Here is a 19065-nt window from a genome sequence, read left to right as displayed (position 1 = left end):
GTTGATCTAAGCAGAACACATAGGTCATACTCCAGATTCTTTTGAAGGAAAAGGAAGATACAGAGGAGCTAGAGTTCCAGGAGCAAAACCTGGTATGATGTCTTCAAAGTAATCAGAAACTGCATTTCTCTTCTGATTATAGTGCATGCTCCTTTCAGCTTTTTTTTCTTTCAAACAAATGTATTTACCATAAAGTGTATATGTCTGAAGCGCTTCAGAGATGTCCACTTATTTTATTTTTTCAACTGCTGAGTGATGTTTTTAGATTGTAATGCTTGCTATACTATGGTTATCCAGAGAGCAGCAAGAATGGCTATCTGGAGATCCTGTAATGTGATTCATGATGTAATGTGAATTATATGATTCATGCATGAAAGAGATTGTCTTATTATGATATTATTGTTTTAATGCAACAATTAGTTGGGATAAGAATAAGAGTTTAGAGAAAGGTAAACTTCCTGAATCAAAGAACAAAGTACTGTAAAAGCAATATTAATTGTGAAACTCAACAGAGATCCAACTTGAGTGCCATCCTGTAGACCAGTTTGTTTCTTGATTAATGATTTCAAATATTTATATTAATATCAGTACTGCATAAATATATTCATCTGGATCAAACAGACTTTTCACTGAAAGCATTTGTGGTAGAGCACTTTTAATAAAGCATGTTAAAAGCACCTGATAGCAGACTCTCAGGTGTCAAAGGCCAGGATAAAGAGGTGCAGGATCTGTATATGGTAAAATGTGCATAATGAAGGTACCAGGTGCATCTGTGTAGGGAGGGAATATCACAACTTAGTGTGTGCAACACAGAAGTTATCTCTCCTTGCACTCAGCCCCTGAACTTCTGTGGGTGGTGAAAGTAGACAGCAACAAAACTTAGTCAGATGACTGGTCCATCTTGCTCAATATTGTCTATACTGACTGTTAGTGGCTTGCCCAGATTTTTAAAAATTGCTTTTATTAAGATTAATTTGGGTAACAAAAATACATGTGGCACCTCTGCTTTCAGTTCATAGAGTCCTTTCTACAGATCAGTTATATTCAATGGGAGACACTAATGTTATAGACCGTATGAAGATGGGAGAGAAGAGAGGCATGGGGGGGGAGAAGGGGGGTAGAAAGCTTTCATTCTTTGACATAATGTGTGTGAGGTTTCTGTGTCACCGTCATGTGGGCAGGTTCTTTTTCCATTCATTTATTAGTTTTTGTTGGCAGTGAGAGAAGTGGGGAGCCCAGAGCATGGTTGCTTGCCTTCAGTTGACTGCAGTGAGTTTTATTAGCATGGGGGGGGAGGGGGGATTCCCAATATAGAACTCTACTACATCACCAACCAAGTATAATCCTATAGGACTAGACGAAACAATGGGCTCACATGGAGACAGACATAATTGAAGACACTCCCATCACCGCTTGGTGTTCTCCCAGTCCTACCTGAAAATTCTAAGACTGAACCTGGAACCTTTGCATGCTCTAAGGAACCAAGTCCATGTTATTATGGTGTGTGTGTGTTTCTGCCAACTCAAGTATATGATCACGTTACATTTGACATGCAACACACTTGTGAGAGGGGAGTCTTGTGTGAAGTTCTGAATATCTCAAACCTGTCTGTTCTCATCTGTGATCAAACGATTGGTTGGAAGTAGGATGTTTGAGGCTTGAAATCCTTCAGTCTTCTTTCATCCCAGATGTAGTGTATATAAAATTGGGCAAGAGCATAAAGCAGCTGCTTGCAGGGATAGAATTACAGCAATGTGAGTGCGTAATCAGGAACTGGTGTTTTAACAAGGCAGCAAGAAAGCATTTGCAGTATCATTTGGAATCCTTTTAAAGCAGCATTTTCAATGGGCTGGCACTGATGCATGAGATCTTTCCTTCCTGCTTTTTTCTCCTTCTCTGTGCTGCCTCCGCCTCTCTCTCTCTTTCGTTACACTCCTCTTCAAAAGCAGCATTTGCAGAAAAGCCCTGGTTTGATTGCTTTGTCCTGATCTCTCCTTCAGTCTGTTTTGGCTTCCATCATGTCCACAGCTCAATTCTTAAGATATGTATATGTGCGAGTCTGTGAATGTGGGAACATAGGAAAGCTGCTTTATACTAAGTTAAACTTATTACTCCATCTAGTTGCATGTCGAGGTCCCTAGGGCCACCCCAATAACTCACACATCACACAGAATTTTTTGTTTAAGGTTTTTGGTTGCTCAGGCATTGGTTGCGACTATCTGCCTCCCCATGGGGGACAGACTGAGCTCTTACATGGCCCGAGCCCCCCTGACAGGGTGGACAAGCAATAGTTAGCCCCTGATTCCTTTAATGCACGGGTGTCAAACACAAGGCCCGCGGGCCGAATCCGGCCCGCCAGACCTCGTCATGTGGCCCGTGTAGCCGTGTAGCCCCAGCCCGCTATTAAAAGCCCAGTCGCTTCCCACCCACCCATCGAACAGGCTGCCAACGCGAAGGCGCATGCGCGCGACGAATCCTCCCACTAACTCCAATATCATAAAGGAGATCGCTTACCCTAGCGGCCTTTTTTGAACATGCGCGACGTCGGGCGTGCAACGCGCATGCGCAGGCGGGGAAGGATTGGGGGGAAAGCCCCGCCGTCGCCGCCTCTGTGCTTGCGCGTTTAAGTGAGCTTCCGGGGAAAGGAGGCAGAGGTCGCGTGCACGTCGCCTTCCCCGCACGTGCGTAATAGCCGGCAACCTGTCAGCGCCCGACCCGTGGCACCCGTTTGCCGTTGCTGTGGCAGCCGAGGGGCCCTGCAGGAGGCCCTGGCTGCGAGGCCTGCTGAAGGGACGGAGCCTTCCAGGAACACGAGCGGCAGCTCGGCCGCTTTCTCCTCATCGTCGCCTTCCCCCTCCCCGCCGCAGCCGCTCACGCTGCTGGTGATGCAGCCCTGCGGCGAGGACGGGGAGGCGGTGGGTGCCTTGCTGCAGCCCCAGGTGGTGCGGCAGCTGCAGCCACCATCGCAGGGGGCCTCGGAGGCGCCCTCAGGCCTCATGGTCTTCTACGAGCTGGGCCCGGTGGTGGCGGGCGACGCGGACGGCGACGGAGGCCTGGAGGATCTGGACGACGAGGAGGAGGGTCGCGCCCAGTTGGGGGAGGAGGAGGAGGCGGCGGCTGCAAGAGCTGCACCTACAAAGGCTGCAGCAAGACCACCACACAAGTGGCCAAGCAGCACAAGCCCTGGATGTGCAAGAGGCACCGCAACAAGATGTGCAAGGAGAAGTACAAATGCAAGAAGAGCGACCAGGCCTTGGGGGGCGGTGGAAGTGGTGGAGGTGGAGCTGATGCAGAGGGAAGGCAATTTCAGGAGAGATGGGAAAGTGATAATAAAGAGTGGACACATAGTCCTACAGATACAACCGGCCCTTTGAGGGTGACCAAACTGCTGATGCGGCCCCCGATGAATTTGAGTTTGACACCCCTGCTTTAATGGAATCCTTTGCAGCAGCAGCATTAGAGGGGCAGGCATAGCCAGTCCATGCCCCTCAACCAACCAAACCATAAACCAATGCCTAACCACAACCTTACAAGTTGTGACAATTTGCTACGCAGTAGGCAAAAACCAAATGGCCCCAGCCAATCAGCCAGATGGACAAAATTCCTACCGGGCCCCTGCCCCAAGAGCAGACGACCCCATGACAGGCATAGCAAAGTCAAAGCGAACAACCCTAAATATAGGGAAGGGGGACAGGAATCTGATGCACGGGCGAAAAGAGGAAGCCCTAGCCTCGTGCAAGAAGTTTTAGCATTTCTGGCTGTCAATCAACAAATGGCAACATTAACTTCATCCTAACAACAAGGGAAGCCCCAATCGCATCAGTGGCCAATGATCAATTAGCCCGCCCCACAACTTTGGAGTGTCCTGGAGGCCCCCACTGCAACATGTGCTCTCCATGAAGGAGAACACGCTTTATCCTGCATCACAGGGGATTGGATTACATGGGCCTTGGGATCCATTCCAACTCTACCACTCTATGGTTCTAGTTCAGTGCTGTTAACACTGATTGACAGGAGTTCTCCAGGATTTCTGGCAGCAGCCTTTTACAGCTCTGCCTGAAGATGCAACAGATTGAAAAGCTCCATTATCGTCGCTGATTCAGTACAGAATCTGACTATTAATGCAACATGCCACTAAGCTTGAAACATCTGCAAGTACAAGCTGCAAATATCTTCTGAGGCTTTGCTAAGTTACAACCAAAACAATTTGAAGCGCACGCAGGGGATTGCTGATGCATCCTGGGAAAGAAAGTTAACCCTAACCTTTTTTTTGAAACACCAGCTAATGGATTTGCACATTTTAACAGGATATCAATTACCTGCCCCACCCTTACTGAACCAACATGATAGTCTATCTGATGTTCTCTGCTCAATGCTGAGTGCTGACAGCTGGATCGGCAACTTGTTTTGAAAAACGGAGAAGAAATACTGACTCAGACCTTAGAATTCTAAGAGAGCAAACATCTGTGATTGGAATTAAGGTAGGACATTCTTCCTCTTCTTTGAGGCCACATTACATTCTCCCTTCCTCCACACCCCACCTTAAAGACAAAAGCTTTGGGCTTAACCTCTTCATCTCCATCCAGAATGTAGGGAAATTATTTCCAAATGCCTTTGCTCATATTCATCTCTTCCTTTCCAAATTGCCTTCTCTGCTGTTGTCATTTAAACAGTGTGTTCCTCTGATATTTCCCCATGGATCAAAGTCACGGCAGGATGGTGACTGTCACCCTTGCAGTCCCCATGTTTACCCCAGTGATATTGCTGCTTCTGGATATTTTTGGATGGGACAGTCTTGAGATGGATGGGGCACTCCCATTCCAGTTCAGCTTTGTGCAGTTGATTAAGTGCAAAAAAAGAGCTGGCTTTCGGGTTACAAGTATAGAACTAGGATACTATTAAAGGGAGAAAATTCACTGCTTACAGAGGAAAAAACTGAACTCTACTAGAACCAGAATATTATGAAATGCAAACAAGCAAAAACAACACAACACTTTTTAAGAGGGAGAAAAGAAAAAGAATTTTACTATTTGAAAGGAGACATTGACAGCAAGAGTGAAACTGTTGCCTATCACTCCATGATTTCTGTTTCAGAACCTTCCATTCATTCACCTATCTTGCCTCCTTTACTGCCCTGGCTGGCCACATTCAAAGTGGGCCAGCAAGTCCAACTGGGATAGCTTCATGTCCTCTGCAATCAATGGGGTAGAAAAATGAAGCAATGGAAAGTGGTAGGATAACTTTATTGTCTGTATGTGTCTTTCTGAAAATGCAACTTTAACTGGAGAGGGTATAATAAGAAGCATTTCACCTTAGCAGTGGTTTCTCAGACTGAAGCAAGAAAGACTAGACTGAAAAAGTTTGTTCACCTTGTTAGCAAAAGGCTAACGTGACCTTTTCTCACATTTCTCCCAGCAGGAATCTCTACACCAGACAGAACACAAAAGCCAAAGTTGAACACAATGGCAAGTTTCAGCCCAACGCTCCTGTACCCTTTGGATGCTGGAGAGAAATATTATGGAACATCCAATGCAAGTGTTTTTTCCAACAACAGCCACAGTAATGATGACCCAGAATTTATATATAGGACAGTAACAATGTATATAGTGTGTGTATCAATAATTATAGTTTGCATTTTGGGATGCTTGGGGAATGGAACTGTCATCTGGCTGCTTGGATTCCGTATTCAGAGGACCCCCTTCACCACATACATCCTGAACCTCGCCATTGCGGACTTTGGTTTACTCGCTGTTGACTTTATTTTAGAAATACGCTATCTTCAAAACCGTAAACAGGATGAAGGCATCGTGTTTGAATTCTTCGAAGATATTTTCCAATGCATGTACAACACTGGTCAGTTTCTGCTGACAGCCATCAGCATCGACAGGTGTGTTTGTATCCTGTTCCCCCTTTGGTATCGATGCCACCGGCCGCCACATTTGTCTACCATTTTGTGTGCCTTGATATGGATATTTTCTTTCATTTTCCCTGGAATTCACTTCATTCTCTTCCTGATTGCTAAGAAGGAACACAAGTATATAAGGTGCTACCAGTATATTGTGAACGGCTTCATTTGCCTCCCACTCATGACTTTCTCCACTTTGATTCTTTTTATCAAGTTCTGCTTTAAAACACAACGGATAAGGCGGAGAAAGCTGATCACGGTCATCCTGCTTACACTCCTCTTCTTTCTTTCTTTTTCTTTCCCAATGAATGCCTTTTACATAAGCCATTATATTTTTGAGTCACCAACTTTGCATCGCATACAATATGGCTACTTGTGCGCCACTCTGAACAGCAGCGTTAACCCTTTGATCTATTTCCTGGTTGGGAGACCAAAGAGAGGCAAACCTAGGAGAAGCATGAAAGTCATACTTCAGAATGTTTTCAAAGAGGAAGAAAGTCATCCAGATGAAATGGCATCCTCGGCTGAAACTAAGTTATGATGGCTCCAAAAGATTTATCAATCATGCAATCACACATTCTTAGCCCCTGTGCTCAAGATTCACCTTCCATTTCTTCAAAGAATATGGGATGATTTGAAGTGACCTACATTGAGCTTGCCTCTTCAAGATGGTTCCCACCTGCCTCTGCAGGAATTGGGGCTATACCATGAAACCAGCTGAGAGAGGAACAGAGGAACGGGGCAGGGGATAGATTTCACCATCTACTAAGTAGAGGTGCACCTCCTTCTTTCACACATCTCCCCCTCCTATTCTACACCCTTTTCTTGCCCCTGCTCTCAACCTCATCCCCATGCACCCTCCTCCCTGCTTTGTTGTAAGCCCCTTAGCACCCCAATTTTCACATTCACCCCTTTCCCCTCCACTGTCTTCCTTCCCCCCCTCCAGTCTCCGTTTCACAGAGATCAACCCATTTCTGTGCCGAATGCAGAACGAGGAAATCCACTTGTGGAATCTTCTCCCCAGGAATCATCAGGTCCCCAGGGGGAGGAATCATTCCTCTTTTCCCAGACCTTGGAGTTAAACAATCTATGGCCTTTTAAATTGTGTATGTGGGGGGGCATCATTTTGTGTGTCTTTATCTTATATAATTTTTGTGTTTTTATACAGTGGTACCTCGGGTTAAGTATTTAATTCATTCCGGAGGTCCGTACTTAGCCTGAAACTGTTCTTAACTTGAAGCACCACTTTAGCTAATGGGGCCTCCTGCTGCTGCCGCACTGCCAGAGCACGATTTCTGTTCTCATCCTGAAACAAAGTTCTTAACCCGAGGTAATATTTCTGGGTTAGCGGAGTCTGTAACCTGAAGCGTATGTAACCTGAAGCGTATGTAACCTGAAGCGTATGTAACCTGAGGTACCACTGTACTTTAAACTACCCTGTGATACTCAGATGAAGGTTGGCAAACAAACAAACAAACAAACAAAGCCTTCCCCTCTCTCTTATTGCATGGCCTCCTTTGCAAGCACACCAGTATCATGTTCAACCTCTTCTTTCAACTCTCCCTTGCACACAGACCTGCCCCGTTTCCATACACCCTCCTCTGTCCTATTCTGAAGCACCATTTGCATGTGCACTAACTGCTGGTATATATTAATTTATCTTTAGGATGAATAAACTATTGAGAACAAGCCAGTCGCTTAGCTTATTCAGTTAGAGTGTTAAATGTTGTTTGATGGCCGTTGTACTTACATAGGTATCTGCTTGCTAATAAAATAGCTATTCAAAATTACTGACTCCACTGTTCTGTTTTTACTGCTGGTGTCTCTTGGGGCGTTTGAGCTCCATTTAGCGTGGGAAGCTGGCAGAACACTTTTTGAGTTGGCAGATAGGCAAGCCTTGAGCTGGACTACCTTCTCCTGCTCTGTGTCTTTCAGGCATGTGAGCCGCTGCGGAGCAGCTTGGTCAAAAGGACAATGTGGGACTTGGGCAGCACACATGCCACAGAGCTGACCACTTGGTAGCTGGTTTGTCTTGGGCCTCCTCCACCCTCCTGTGGGCAGTTGGTTATCAGTTGCCTCCTTTTGTGCCAGGAGTGTTGCAGGTTAGGACTCCACGGTCATCTCTGTCTCAGATTTGAGCGAGTGCATCAGCCACCTGCCCTTCCCCATTAGTTCTGCTGGTGGCCATGATATTTTAGACCTACTTTGGCTATAGAGCCCAGTGGCAGCCATTTTAGAGCAGGCCTGGCTTCAGCACATTCAACTTGCCTTCAAATATTTCTCTGATGAAAATAGGAACGTTCAATTCAATAATAATAATCAGTGCTTTTTTCTGGTGGGATGCAGGGGGATGCATACCCCTAAACATTTTGTGAATCTTTGTACTTTTGTCCATTTACTGTATTTATTTGTCTTGATTTGAACTGTAAAATGGTGATTTCCTTGAATCAAAATGAGAGCACCCCTAAACATTTTTTTTAAGAAAAAAGCACTAATAATAATAATAATAATGCCCCACACATCTGACAGTGCAGCTTCCAACATATATAAAGCATAATTAATTTATTATTTTTTTAATACACTGCCCTTCCTATACAGGGCTTCCTTCAGAAGTCTTCTAAAGGTTGTATAGTTACTTATCTCCATGCCTTGGGGATCGCATAACTCCATGCCCTCCAATATTTATCTAATGGAAATAGGGATGTCCTAAGGAAAAGTGGGACATTCTGGGATCAAATCAGAAACTGGGACGTCATCTGTAAACCTAGGATTGTCCCTGGAAAATAGGGACACTTGGAGGGTCTGTCTGAGGGCATTGGCCTGGTGACCATTTTGAGCAGCAGACTTGGTGAAATATTATTCAGGCCATGATAAACCCATGACCTATGGCTGGTTAGGTCTTGTGGACTTTGTACTAGCACCAGACAGTAGCCTTAGCCAGTACCTGGTTTATTCTTAATAGTTGACTTTTGGGTGGTGGTTGGCACAGAACCTACTTTGGCTGGGGTAAGAAGATAGCCTTGCCATTGACCCAGCAGGGGTTTGTTTGCCCGAATAGATATGGGATTTCTTAATCATAGTCAGTTCCCTCACCTACAACTCTTCTGTGCAGGTTTACGTCTAACATTTAATGAAATGGACCTTATCCAACCCAGCCATTTGTCTCTCTGTATATATTTCAGCCTTCGACCACACTAGAATGTTTACCTTCTAAAAGAGTTAGCTTGGCAATTTGTGGTTAAAATGTTATGGCGCATTTCATAGAACTGTAGAGTTGAAAGGAACCCCAAAGGTCATCTGGCCCAGCCCCCTGCAATGCAGGAATCTCAGCTAATGATTGCTGCATCTCAGCGTTTCTCAAATCTCAGCATTTGCCCAATATGTCTTCTTGGGGTCTGGCAAAGGGCATGACATAGAAACAGTTTGCTCTAAATCCACTTCCCCCTCCCTTAGGCACATGCAAAAATTGGCTAAAGAAGAAATTGCATGTTTACTGGAGTAAAGTTCACTTGAGCTATTGATCTCGCAGTGTCCAGTACTAAAGTTCATCTGACAGTTGATTGTCCGGAATCCAAATGTCAAATTTTACTATCAGCTGTGACCCTGGAAACACTTGTAAGTATAAAGTGCATATGTCACCTGAGGTTTTTGTAAGTTATAAAGGAACACACACTCACAGGAGATTCTTGAAGTATCAGGAAGCAAAAGACAATCCGTGGCTAAGTTGGGCACCAACTAATGGATTTGCACTTGTTAACAGGATTTCTGTTATCTGCCCCACACTTGCTGAACAAACAACTCTTCCATTTGACATTCTCTGCTCAAAATGTGTGCTGACTTCTGGATGAGTATTTTATTTTGAACACAGAGAAGAAATATCAACTGATATCCTAGAGGCATCAGAGAACATCTCAAACCTTGTGAGCAAACATCTGTGGTTGGAATAAGGTAGGAAATGTTTTGTAGAGGTTCTTTTCCTGATGGCACAATTTTCTCATCTCAGAGATCACTTTCCATTCTTTTTCTCCACTCCCCTTCTCAAAGCCAGTATTTCCTCTAAAGCTTTTGGCTTGACCTCTTCATCTTTATCCTAAACAAAATAAATCTACGTGCCTTTACCCAAAATCAAATTAATTATTGTTTTAATTGTTGAGATCTGCAGGTCCAGCTTAAAAGTCTTATCGCCTTACCCAAAACTCTCCAGTCACCGTACTTGGGGTAAGGTGGTGAAGTCTTAATTTTTTTAAAATGCAGGACGCTTTTGCAAATGCTGTCTATTAGAAAGTGTTTGTTGTCATTTGTCCAGCTTTTATTTCCTTTCTAACCTTTCCAAATTAATTCTTCTCCCATCCTTAAAAAAAGAAAAAGAAATCCAGAACATTTTGCATTTTTTAAATATATTTTTATTCTGTTCTCATTGCTAAGAATTATTACTATCAGCAGCAGAAGCATTAGAATTTGCTAACAACAAACAAACAACACGAAGCAGCCAGCTTGGCTGTTTAGCCTACTGGGGTTATATAAAGGAAAAGGTAAAGGTACCCCTGCCCATACAGGCCAGTCGTGACCGACTCTGGGGTTGTGCGCCCATCTCGCTTAAGAGGCCAGGGGCCAGCGCTGTCCGAAGACACTTCCGGGTCACGTACTGGGGTTATATATATTACCCAGCCTTGAATACTATTTTTCTTTCCCCTACTCTCACTGCTTCTGCTGGCAATCTGGCCCCTTCTTGACATGGTCTCTTTGTTGACTCCAATGAACATGTTAAAGGTAAAGGGACCCCTGACCATTAGGTCCAGTCGCAGAAAACTCTGGGGTTGCAGCGCTCATCTCACTTTACTGGCTGAGGGAGCCGGTGTACAGCTTCTGAGTCATGTGGCCAGCATGACTAAGCCACTTCTGGCAAACCAGAGCAGCGCACAGGTACCTATTTATCTATTTGCACTTTGACGTGCTTTCGAACTGCTAGGTTGGCAGGAGCAGGGACCGAGCAACAGGAGCTCACCCCGTTGCGGGGATTCGAACCACCAGCCTTCTGATCAGCAAGCACTAGGCGCTGTGGTTTCGACCACAGCACCACCTGCGTCCCAATGAACGTGTTACTTTTTATCATTGCTGACCAACTGCAAAAGCTAATCCCACTTTTTTCCCATGTCTTCCAGCAGGACTATCCACACCAGACGATACACAAAAGCAAAGGTTGAGCACAATGGCCATCTTCAGCCCAACATCCCTGTCCCCTTTGAATGTTGGAGAGAAATATTATGCAGCCTTCAATGCAAGCGCTTACCCCAACAGTAGCCACAGTAATGATGATCCAGAATTTGTATACAAGACAGTAACAATGTATATAGTGTGTGTATCAATAATTATAGTTTGCATTTTGGGATGCTTGGGGAATGGAACTGTCATCTGGCTGCTTGGATTCCGTATTCAGAGGACCCCCTTCACCACGTACATCCTGAACCTCGCCGTTGCAGACTTTGGTTTACTTGCTGTGGACCTTATTCTAGAAATACGCTGGCTTCAGAATCGCAAACAGGATGAGGGTGTTGCGTTTGAATTCTTTGAAGATATTTTCCAATTCATGTACAACGCGGGTCAGTTTCTGCTGACAGCCATCAGCGTTGACAGGTGTGTGTCTGTACTCTTCCCAGTTTGGTATGGATGCCACCGACCGCCACGTTTGTCCATTGTTTTGTGTGCCTTCATATGGGTGCTTTCTTTCTTTCTCCCTGGAACACATTTCATTCTCTACCTGGCTGTTAAAGAGTATCATGGTTCCGTAAGGCTCTACCAGTACATTGAGAATGGCTTCTTTTGTCTCCCACTAATAACTGTCTCCACATTGATCCTGTTCATCAAGGTCTGCTTTAAAACACAACAGCAGAAGCGGGGCAAGCTCATTATAGTCATCCTCCTTACTCTTTTCTTCTTTATCTTTCTTTCTTTTCCACTGAATGCCTTTTACATTGGCCATTATGTTTTCCATATTCCAACTTTGCATCGATTGCAATATGGTTACTTGTGCGCCACTCTGAACAGCAGTGTTAACCCTTTGCTCTATTTTGTGTTTGGGAGACGAAAGAGAGGCGGGCATGTAAAGGGCATGAAAGCCATACTCCAAAATATTTTCAAGGAAGAAGAAAACCCTACAGAGGAAGTGGAGACCTGTGCTTTAAGTCCCTTGTGATGGCTTTGAAAGAGTACAACTTATAGCTATACCACTCTGGTTACTATAAGTTGTTCTAGCTCCTACCAAGTAAACAAGTGTATATTTGTATTCCACTGCTGAGATTAAGTTTTGATGGCTCCAAAAGATTTATAATCCTAGTTTCTTTGAAGCATACATGTGTAATTTTGGTTTCCATTACCAGTACTTTTCTTGACCTGTATTCAGTGTGGGCTATTGATTCCAGGATGTGTTTAGAATTTCAGCAGGGTGAACTAGATGAACTCAGAAGCTCTTAATTATTCTAAGTCTTGTAGAGTTATGAAGCGAAGCATGCTATACCATCAAAACCATGTCTCTGTTTTACAACTAGTTACCAGAATCATGAATGTACAACAACCCATCATCTATATTTGATATACTGTAATCTTGTATGTATAATCACCCCTTGCATTGCTTTGTAAGCCACCGTTTCTAATACAAGTTTGCATCTAGCTGTAACATGTCTATACTTGTTTGCATTGCTGTTGTAAAATGCTGTCATGGACTGGGTGGGGGCAGAGAAGTGGTGGGAGGCACCAGCTGAAGAACCCCCAGGGAAGAAGACTCAGAGCCAGGGGATTGGTGGTGGGATAATGATGAGTGGTCAGAGGGAGGAGACTGGGAGGAGGAGGAGGAGGAGGAGGAGGTGGTGGTGGTGGTGGTATTGGAAGCTGAAGAGGTAACAGGGTTTAGTGGGCAGGAAGAGGCTGCGAAAGAGAGAAGTCCAGAATCTGGGTGGGAAAAAAGGAAGGAGGAGGGAAAGGATTTGGAAAGAGTTTTCTCCCCACCCTACATTCCCACTCTCGGTCTCACACACACAGAGGTGCAGAGAGAACTGTTCTAAAGCCCAGACAGTAAAATGACTGGCAGGCTAGGAGCATCAATGGTACCCCTTGGAGATTTCACCCAGGGCAAAAGTCCTGGCGTAAACCTCCCCCCCCCCCCCCAGCTATGGCTCTGCATTTGTGGAAGGCAACATCAGAGCACTATTAATCAAACACACTGAGAGCACTTTGCATGAGACTCCTTGCTTCACCCTGACTAAAAGTAAACACAGAGAACTCCGAGGTGATGTCATGCAATTGCAGCTGGACATATCAGATGCTTTTTCTGCCCCTGCCCCCAACTCACATACAGCTGCTGCACACGAGGGGAGCAAGATTTCACCTACCTCTTCCCCAAAGCTTCTTGCCAGCAGCGTTTGTTTAGCAATACCTTTTAGGAGCCTGATAAGGAATGCCTCACCAGCATGAAAAGGCATGGGGATGCCAGGAAAGCCTCCCTACTCTCCTTCAGGATGAGGCCTGGGATAAGGGGTATGCACTTCTGCTATGCCAACTAAATATGGTATAAGTAAAGGTAAAGGGATGGTTAATTCCAGCCAAAGGTGACTATGGGGTGTGGTGCTCATCTCGCTTTCAGGCTGAGGGAGCCGGCATTTGTCCACAGATGGCTTTTTGGGTCATGCAGCCAGCATGACTAAACCACTTCTGGTGCAATGAAACACCGTGATGAAAACCAGAGTGCATGGAAACGCTGTTTACCTTCCCGCTGCAGCTGTACCTATTTATCTACTTGAACCAGCATGCTTTCAAACTGCTAGGTTGGCAGGAGCTGGGACAGAGCAATAGGAGCTCATCCTGTCATGGGAATTCAAACCGCTAACCTTCTGATCGGCAAGCCCAAGAGGCTCAGTGGTGTAGACCACAGCGCCACCCATGTCCCTTAAAATATGGTATACGTGGTATGCATCACCTTTCAGTTTATCCTTACAACAATTCTGTGAGGTAGGGTAGGGTGAGTGTGTGACTGAATCAAGGGCACTCACTAAGTGCCATTGCTAAATAGTGATTTCAATCTAGCTCTCTCCACTCTTAGTCCAGCACTGGAATGCAAATGTGCAGGCAAGGTCAAGGTTCATGGCTGTCTCATGCAAAACTTTGAGATGAGTCAAAGGAGTGTTGACAAGACTAGTGATTTTATTTATTTTGCAGAAGGCTGTTTGGGAATGCTTTTGTATATAGTTCTTTTTCACATGACATATTGTAACTATCTTCATCGAGAGGAAACACCTGACTATCATCTACACATGCCCAAGCAAGATAGCTCTGATGGCAGATAATAATGCCCTGGTGTTTAACTGCCAAGAACATGTGCCCAGTATGTCATACATATTCGTATATATCAGTCTCATGTGCAGTAACACCAAGTTGATACTCCTGTAGACAAAACTGTATGACCTTTACATAAGAGGCATACTTCAGTAGATTTGGGTAGCTCTGAGAGGGGCATAAAAACCTCTGAACACCCCACTGAAAACTCAGTGGGATGGAATGTTGAATGAGTGAGAGTGAGTTGGAGTGGCATAGAATGGAGTGGCTTTCTCTCCTTCTTTCTTTTTTTCTCCCCCGCAAAAATACATCAGAAATAACATCTTATGGTATGGCTATGCCTTGTTCAGACTGAGATATTTTTCTCCATGTCCCCCAGGATGGAATGAAGAGTACTTGATATCAATAAATAGAGGCTTTAAAGAACTAGTGCATACGGGATCGGACAGAAGTGTACCCACACCCCACCAAAAAAAGCAGATTGGCCTCCCAGACATGTCAAAGTTGTCCCAAGGGGGTTGGAAAATTAAGGCGATAAAGGCCTGCCAGCAGAACATCACGGGGGAGGAGAGTACTGTTGTGTTCAGAAGCTGTTGTGGGCTTCCTTGAAGCATCTGTTTGGCCACTGTGAGACCAGGACAATTGACTGCAAGGGCCACTGACCTGATCTAGCAGGACTCTCTTTTTTGTTCTTCAGATATATTTCTCCACCCCAGCCTACGTTCTTCCCCAGCAGAACCAACCGCAAGCTGATTACTCTCTGAATACATTGGTTAGTCTTTCTGTTAATGGGTCAGGTGACACTCTAATCAGTAAAGATATTTCTCCAGATAAGGTCAAGAGAAGTTGGACTTGCTTACCACTTGCAAACTCTCTCTTCTCAAGAGTGCCTGACGGGGACACTGAATTTTAGAAGGCAAGAGTCTCCTCCTGAGTTTGCCAATGCACAAAGCAACCAGCTTATCAGACGATGCTGGCAAATGGATTACACAGTATTGAAGGAACATGGGCAGAATCCTACACTTCTTGCTAAGAACCAGATGAGGCGTCTTAACAATTTCTGAAAATCTTCCGATTACCTGCTTATTCCAGCACCACTTGCTGCTCCCACTCACCATGCCGGAGGGATGCTGATCCAAAGTTTTTGAGAGCAATGCGAATAGCTAATTTTGATGTCATTCATTAGCAAAGGTAAGAGGGGATCTGTAGCTGAATGGCAATGTTGTGCATCTTTGGCAGATAGGTGGGACAAGCTAACTCCATGGAGTGTTCTGTTAGAAGGATACCAGGCGGATGGCTGGTGAAGATGGCAGAAATTTTGGGTTCCCACATCCAGTCAGAGCAGAAAGTACTAGGCAGGATGGACTAAAGGTTTGTCTAATTCATTCCACATTGCAAAAATCTTGCTGTCTGGCTAATCTATTGTGGGTTGTTTTTTTTCTAATTTTCATATTTCTTAATAATCTCAATTCAACTTGAGTTTTATTTTATCCACTTTTGTTCAAAATCACATTTTAATAACAATAAAATTACACATGCCTTCCCAATTCATTCCAGAATCACAAGAGCTGTTCAACTCCTCATACTCCTCTTCTCCAACACCCAACCAAACAATGTCCATGACACAAGAGGTTAATTTCTGATCTTAAGGCTGAGTCAGAGAGCAGAAGAGGAGAATTTGAGTTGTAAAACAATATGCTTACTGATGTTGTGAATGTAATTTTTTTACTCAGAGCAAAGATCCACAACACATTGGCGAACTCCATTTCCCCCCTAAGCCTTTGAAACTGATAAATTGTGACAAACATTCCAATGACTACATTCCTAAAGTGTTCATCAGTCATGAATTCCCACTATAGCATGTCTCTTTTGTTATTGTTTGAGTGTCTCAGTTTAATATGGTTGAGCTTTACAGCTAAAACTGACTCCACATTTGTTTATTTTCTCCTGGTAGTAAGATCTATACAAGAAAAAGTACCCAAAAGTACAGATACAGCAAGATGAGCAATGATGGCCTGGGATCCTGGTCCACTTTGAATGCTTCATTGGAAGAGATTGGAGCAGAAAATGGAACTGACCTCTTAACCCCCCAGGATGATTTTGATCATGAATTATCACCATATCGTATAGCAGACATTCTTATCCCCATTTTACTTATCTCCATTTTACTTCTTAGCATTTTTGGAATCATTGGGAATGGAACTGTCATCTGGTTTCTTGGCTTTTCCATGAAGAGGAATCCTTTCACCACCTTCATCCTGCATCTGGCTGCTGCTGACCTTGGGGCTCTCATATCCTTATTTACTTTTTCCATTATATATCTTCTGAGGTCATTTTTATCTGTACCTCCCTATATGCATTTGATTGTATTATTGTTTTCCAATCTTTTTATCTTCATGTACAACACTGGTCAATATCTGTTAACAGCCATTAGCATGGACAGGTGTGTTTCTGTTGTTTTCCCACTTTGGCATAGATGCCACCGACCACCACACTTTTCCACCCTTGTGTGTGCCACAATATGGATCACTTCTTTCCTGCTCACTGTAATCAGCATGATTGTTTCTATTTTTAACATTCTACCGTATACCATTTTATTCCAGTTTCTAATGAATGCTATACTTTGCCTCCCACTCATGACTGTTTCCACTCTGGTCCTGTTTATAAAAGTTTACATTAGATCAAAACAGAGGAAGAAGGGAAAAGCTTTAACAGCCATCCTACTTGCCCTCCTCTTCTTCCTCTTCTTAGCTTTCCCTCTTTCTTGCATTGTATTAATCAGTTTTTTCACTCCATTTATAACCTATTTTGCGGAATCTGTTGGGTTCTTATGCAGCTGCCTGAATAGCAGTATTAACCCACTGATTTATTTCCTGATTGGGAGAAACAAGAGGGCTCGATCCAGGGAGAGCATGAAGGTCATATTCCAGAGACTTTTCAAAGAAGAGGAAAACTGCAGAGAGAAATGAGAAGTTTCAGTTCAAACCCGGATGTGAAGAAAGACTTCAAAATAGCTCAGAAAGCTTCATTTTCTATCTCTTGGTGTATTTCTTGGTACTTGTTTTCCTCTGTGCTCGCTATTTTATTATTTTGGATTCAGTTACTCTGTTAATTTTTGTTCTTGTTGCAGGAGTATCGTTAAAAGCCCCTTGGATTGGCCATTTGGCAGGATAAATGTTTTACATGTTTTAGAAAATTAAATAAAAATAAATGCCGCTTTAACAGTGTGAGTTGAGTGGAATGACTTGCTAAATGGTATAGAAAACAGATTCATTGCCAAAGGGAATGAAGTAAAGAAATCTTTACATGTAGAGCTCGAATGTTTGAAGTAAACAAAAGAAAATATTTCCCTCAGGATTTTAAAAAAAGTGCATGACAGAACATTCCACCAGTACAATCCCTATTTTCTGTGCTATTTTTCTAGAAAAAGAGGTGCAGAAACTCACCATAAAGGCCTGCCTTGTTCTCCTATTATAGCCATGGCACCCACCTGAGAGGTGTGGGAATTGAGCTCTGGTGAGTTGTGGCTGAAAAAAAGGCATGCTTATTATATGGATGTAGTGATATGGAAATTATCCCTTGATCTGGCTAGATTGCAGCTTTATTCAGACTGAGAATTAATTTTTTCCTTGTCGCCAAAATGGAATGAAGAGTGCTCAATATCAATAAATAGAGGCTGTAAAGAACTGGTGCATATGGGATCGGACAGAAGTGTGCCCACACCCCACCCAAAAAAGCAGATTGGCCTCCCACACATGTCAAAGTTGTCCCAAGGGGGTTGGAAAATTAAGGTGATTAAGGCCTGCCAGCAGAACATCATGGGGGAGGAGAGTACTGTTGTGTTCAGAAGCTGTTGTGGTCTTCTTTGAACCATCTGTTTGGCCACTGTGAGACCAGGACAATTGACTGCAAGGGCCACTGACCTGATCTTGCAGGACTCTCTTTTTTGTTCTTCACATATATTTCTCCACCCCAGCCTACGTTCTTCCCCAGCAGAACCAACCGCAAGCTGATTACTCTCTGAATACATTGGTTAGTCTTTCTGTTGATGGGTCAGGTGACACTCTAATCAATAAAGATATTTCTCCAGATAGGGGCAAAGAGAAGTTGGACTTGCTTACCGCTTGCAAACAATCTCTTCTCAAGAGTGCTTGCTTAGTGCACTGAACTTTAGAAGGCAAGAGTCTTTTTTTTGAGTTTGCCAAATGCTATCCTGAGACCCAAGGCACAAAGCAGCCAGCTTATCAGACGATGCTGGCAAATGGATTACACAGAACTGAAGAGACATGGGCAGGATTCTACACATCTTGGTAAGAACCAGATGAGGCATCTTAACAATTTCTGCAAAGATTCTGATTACCTGCTTATTCCAGCACCACTTGCTGCTCCCACTCACCATGCCTGAGGGATGCTGAGCCAAAGCTTTTGACAGGTATGCGAATAGCTAATTTTGATATAAATCCTTAGAAAGGTAGAAGGCAAGTGTAGCTGAATGGCAATGCTGTGCATCTTTGGCAGATAGGTGGGACAAGCTAACTCCATGGAGTGTTCTGTTAGAAGGATACCGGGTGGATGGCTGGTGAAGACGGCAGGATTTTTTGGTTTCCACATGCAGTCAGAGCAGAAAGTACTAGGCAGTATAGAGTAATGGTTTGTCTAATACATTCTACATTGTAAAAATCTTGTTGTCTGGCTAAGCAATTGTGGGTCATTTTCTGATTTTCATATTTCTTATCAAACTCAATTTGGCTTGAGTTTTATTTATCCACTTGTTAAAAATCAAATTTTAATAATAATAAAATTACAGATTCCTTCCCAATTCATTCTGGCTTTTG

At 43.9% G+C, this 19065-nt stretch overlaps 3 protein-coding genes and 1 pseudogene across 4 annotated transcripts; all 4 read left to right on the top strand.

Moving 5' to 3' along the window:
* Positions 1 to 2885: 2885 nt before the first annotated feature.
* Positions 2886 to 4076, top strand: LOC128417282 (regulatory factor X-associated protein-like; annotated as a pseudogene).
* A 1343-nt stretch (positions 4077 to 5419) lies between these two features.
* Positions 5420 to 6855, top strand: LOC128417044 (mas-related G-protein coupled receptor member H-like). Its single transcript, XM_053395228.1, has one exon. The coding sequence runs from the start codon at positions 5463 to 5465 to the stop codon at positions 6444 to 6446; it is 984 nt and encodes a 327-aa protein (XP_053251203.1). The 5' UTR covers positions 5420 to 5462; the 3' UTR covers positions 6447 to 6855.
* A 2632-nt stretch (positions 6856 to 9487) lies between these two features.
* On the top strand, positions 9488 to 12567 carry LOC128417043 (mas-related G-protein coupled receptor member H-like). 2 transcript variants are annotated; one of them, XM_053395227.1, is made up of 2 exons: positions 9488 to 9853; positions 11071 to 12567. In XM_053395227.1, exon 2 carries the CDS (start codon positions 11115 to 11117, stop codon positions 12096 to 12098), a length of 984 nt encoding a protein of 327 aa, XP_053251202.1. In that variant the 5' UTR covers positions 9488 to 9853; positions 11071 to 11114; the 3' UTR covers positions 12099 to 12567. The 2 variants fall into 2 exon arrangements, with proteins under 2 accessions (XP_053251202.1, XP_053251201.1); XM_053395226.1 differs by having other exon boundaries at positions 11068 to 12567.
* A 3648-nt stretch (positions 12568 to 16215) lies between these two features.
* On the top strand, positions 16216 to 17457 carry LOC128416847 (proto-oncogene Mas-like). The gene has a single exon (XM_053394864.1). It carries the CDS (start codon positions 16231 to 16233, stop codon positions 17197 to 17199), a length of 969 nt encoding a protein of 322 aa, XP_053250839.1. The 5' UTR covers positions 16216 to 16230; the 3' UTR covers positions 17200 to 17457.
* Positions 17458 to 19065: the final 1608 nt, after the last annotated feature.

The sequence above is a fragment of the Podarcis raffonei genome, chromosome 7, assembly GCF_027172205.1.
Source record: "Podarcis raffonei isolate rPodRaf1 chromosome 7, rPodRaf1.pri, whole genome shotgun sequence".
Lineage (NCBI taxonomy): Eukaryota > Metazoa > Chordata > Lepidosauria > Squamata > Lacertidae > Podarcis > Podarcis raffonei.
Note: the sequence above shows the minus strand (reverse complement) of the source record. Positions and strands in the feature narration are given on the sequence as shown.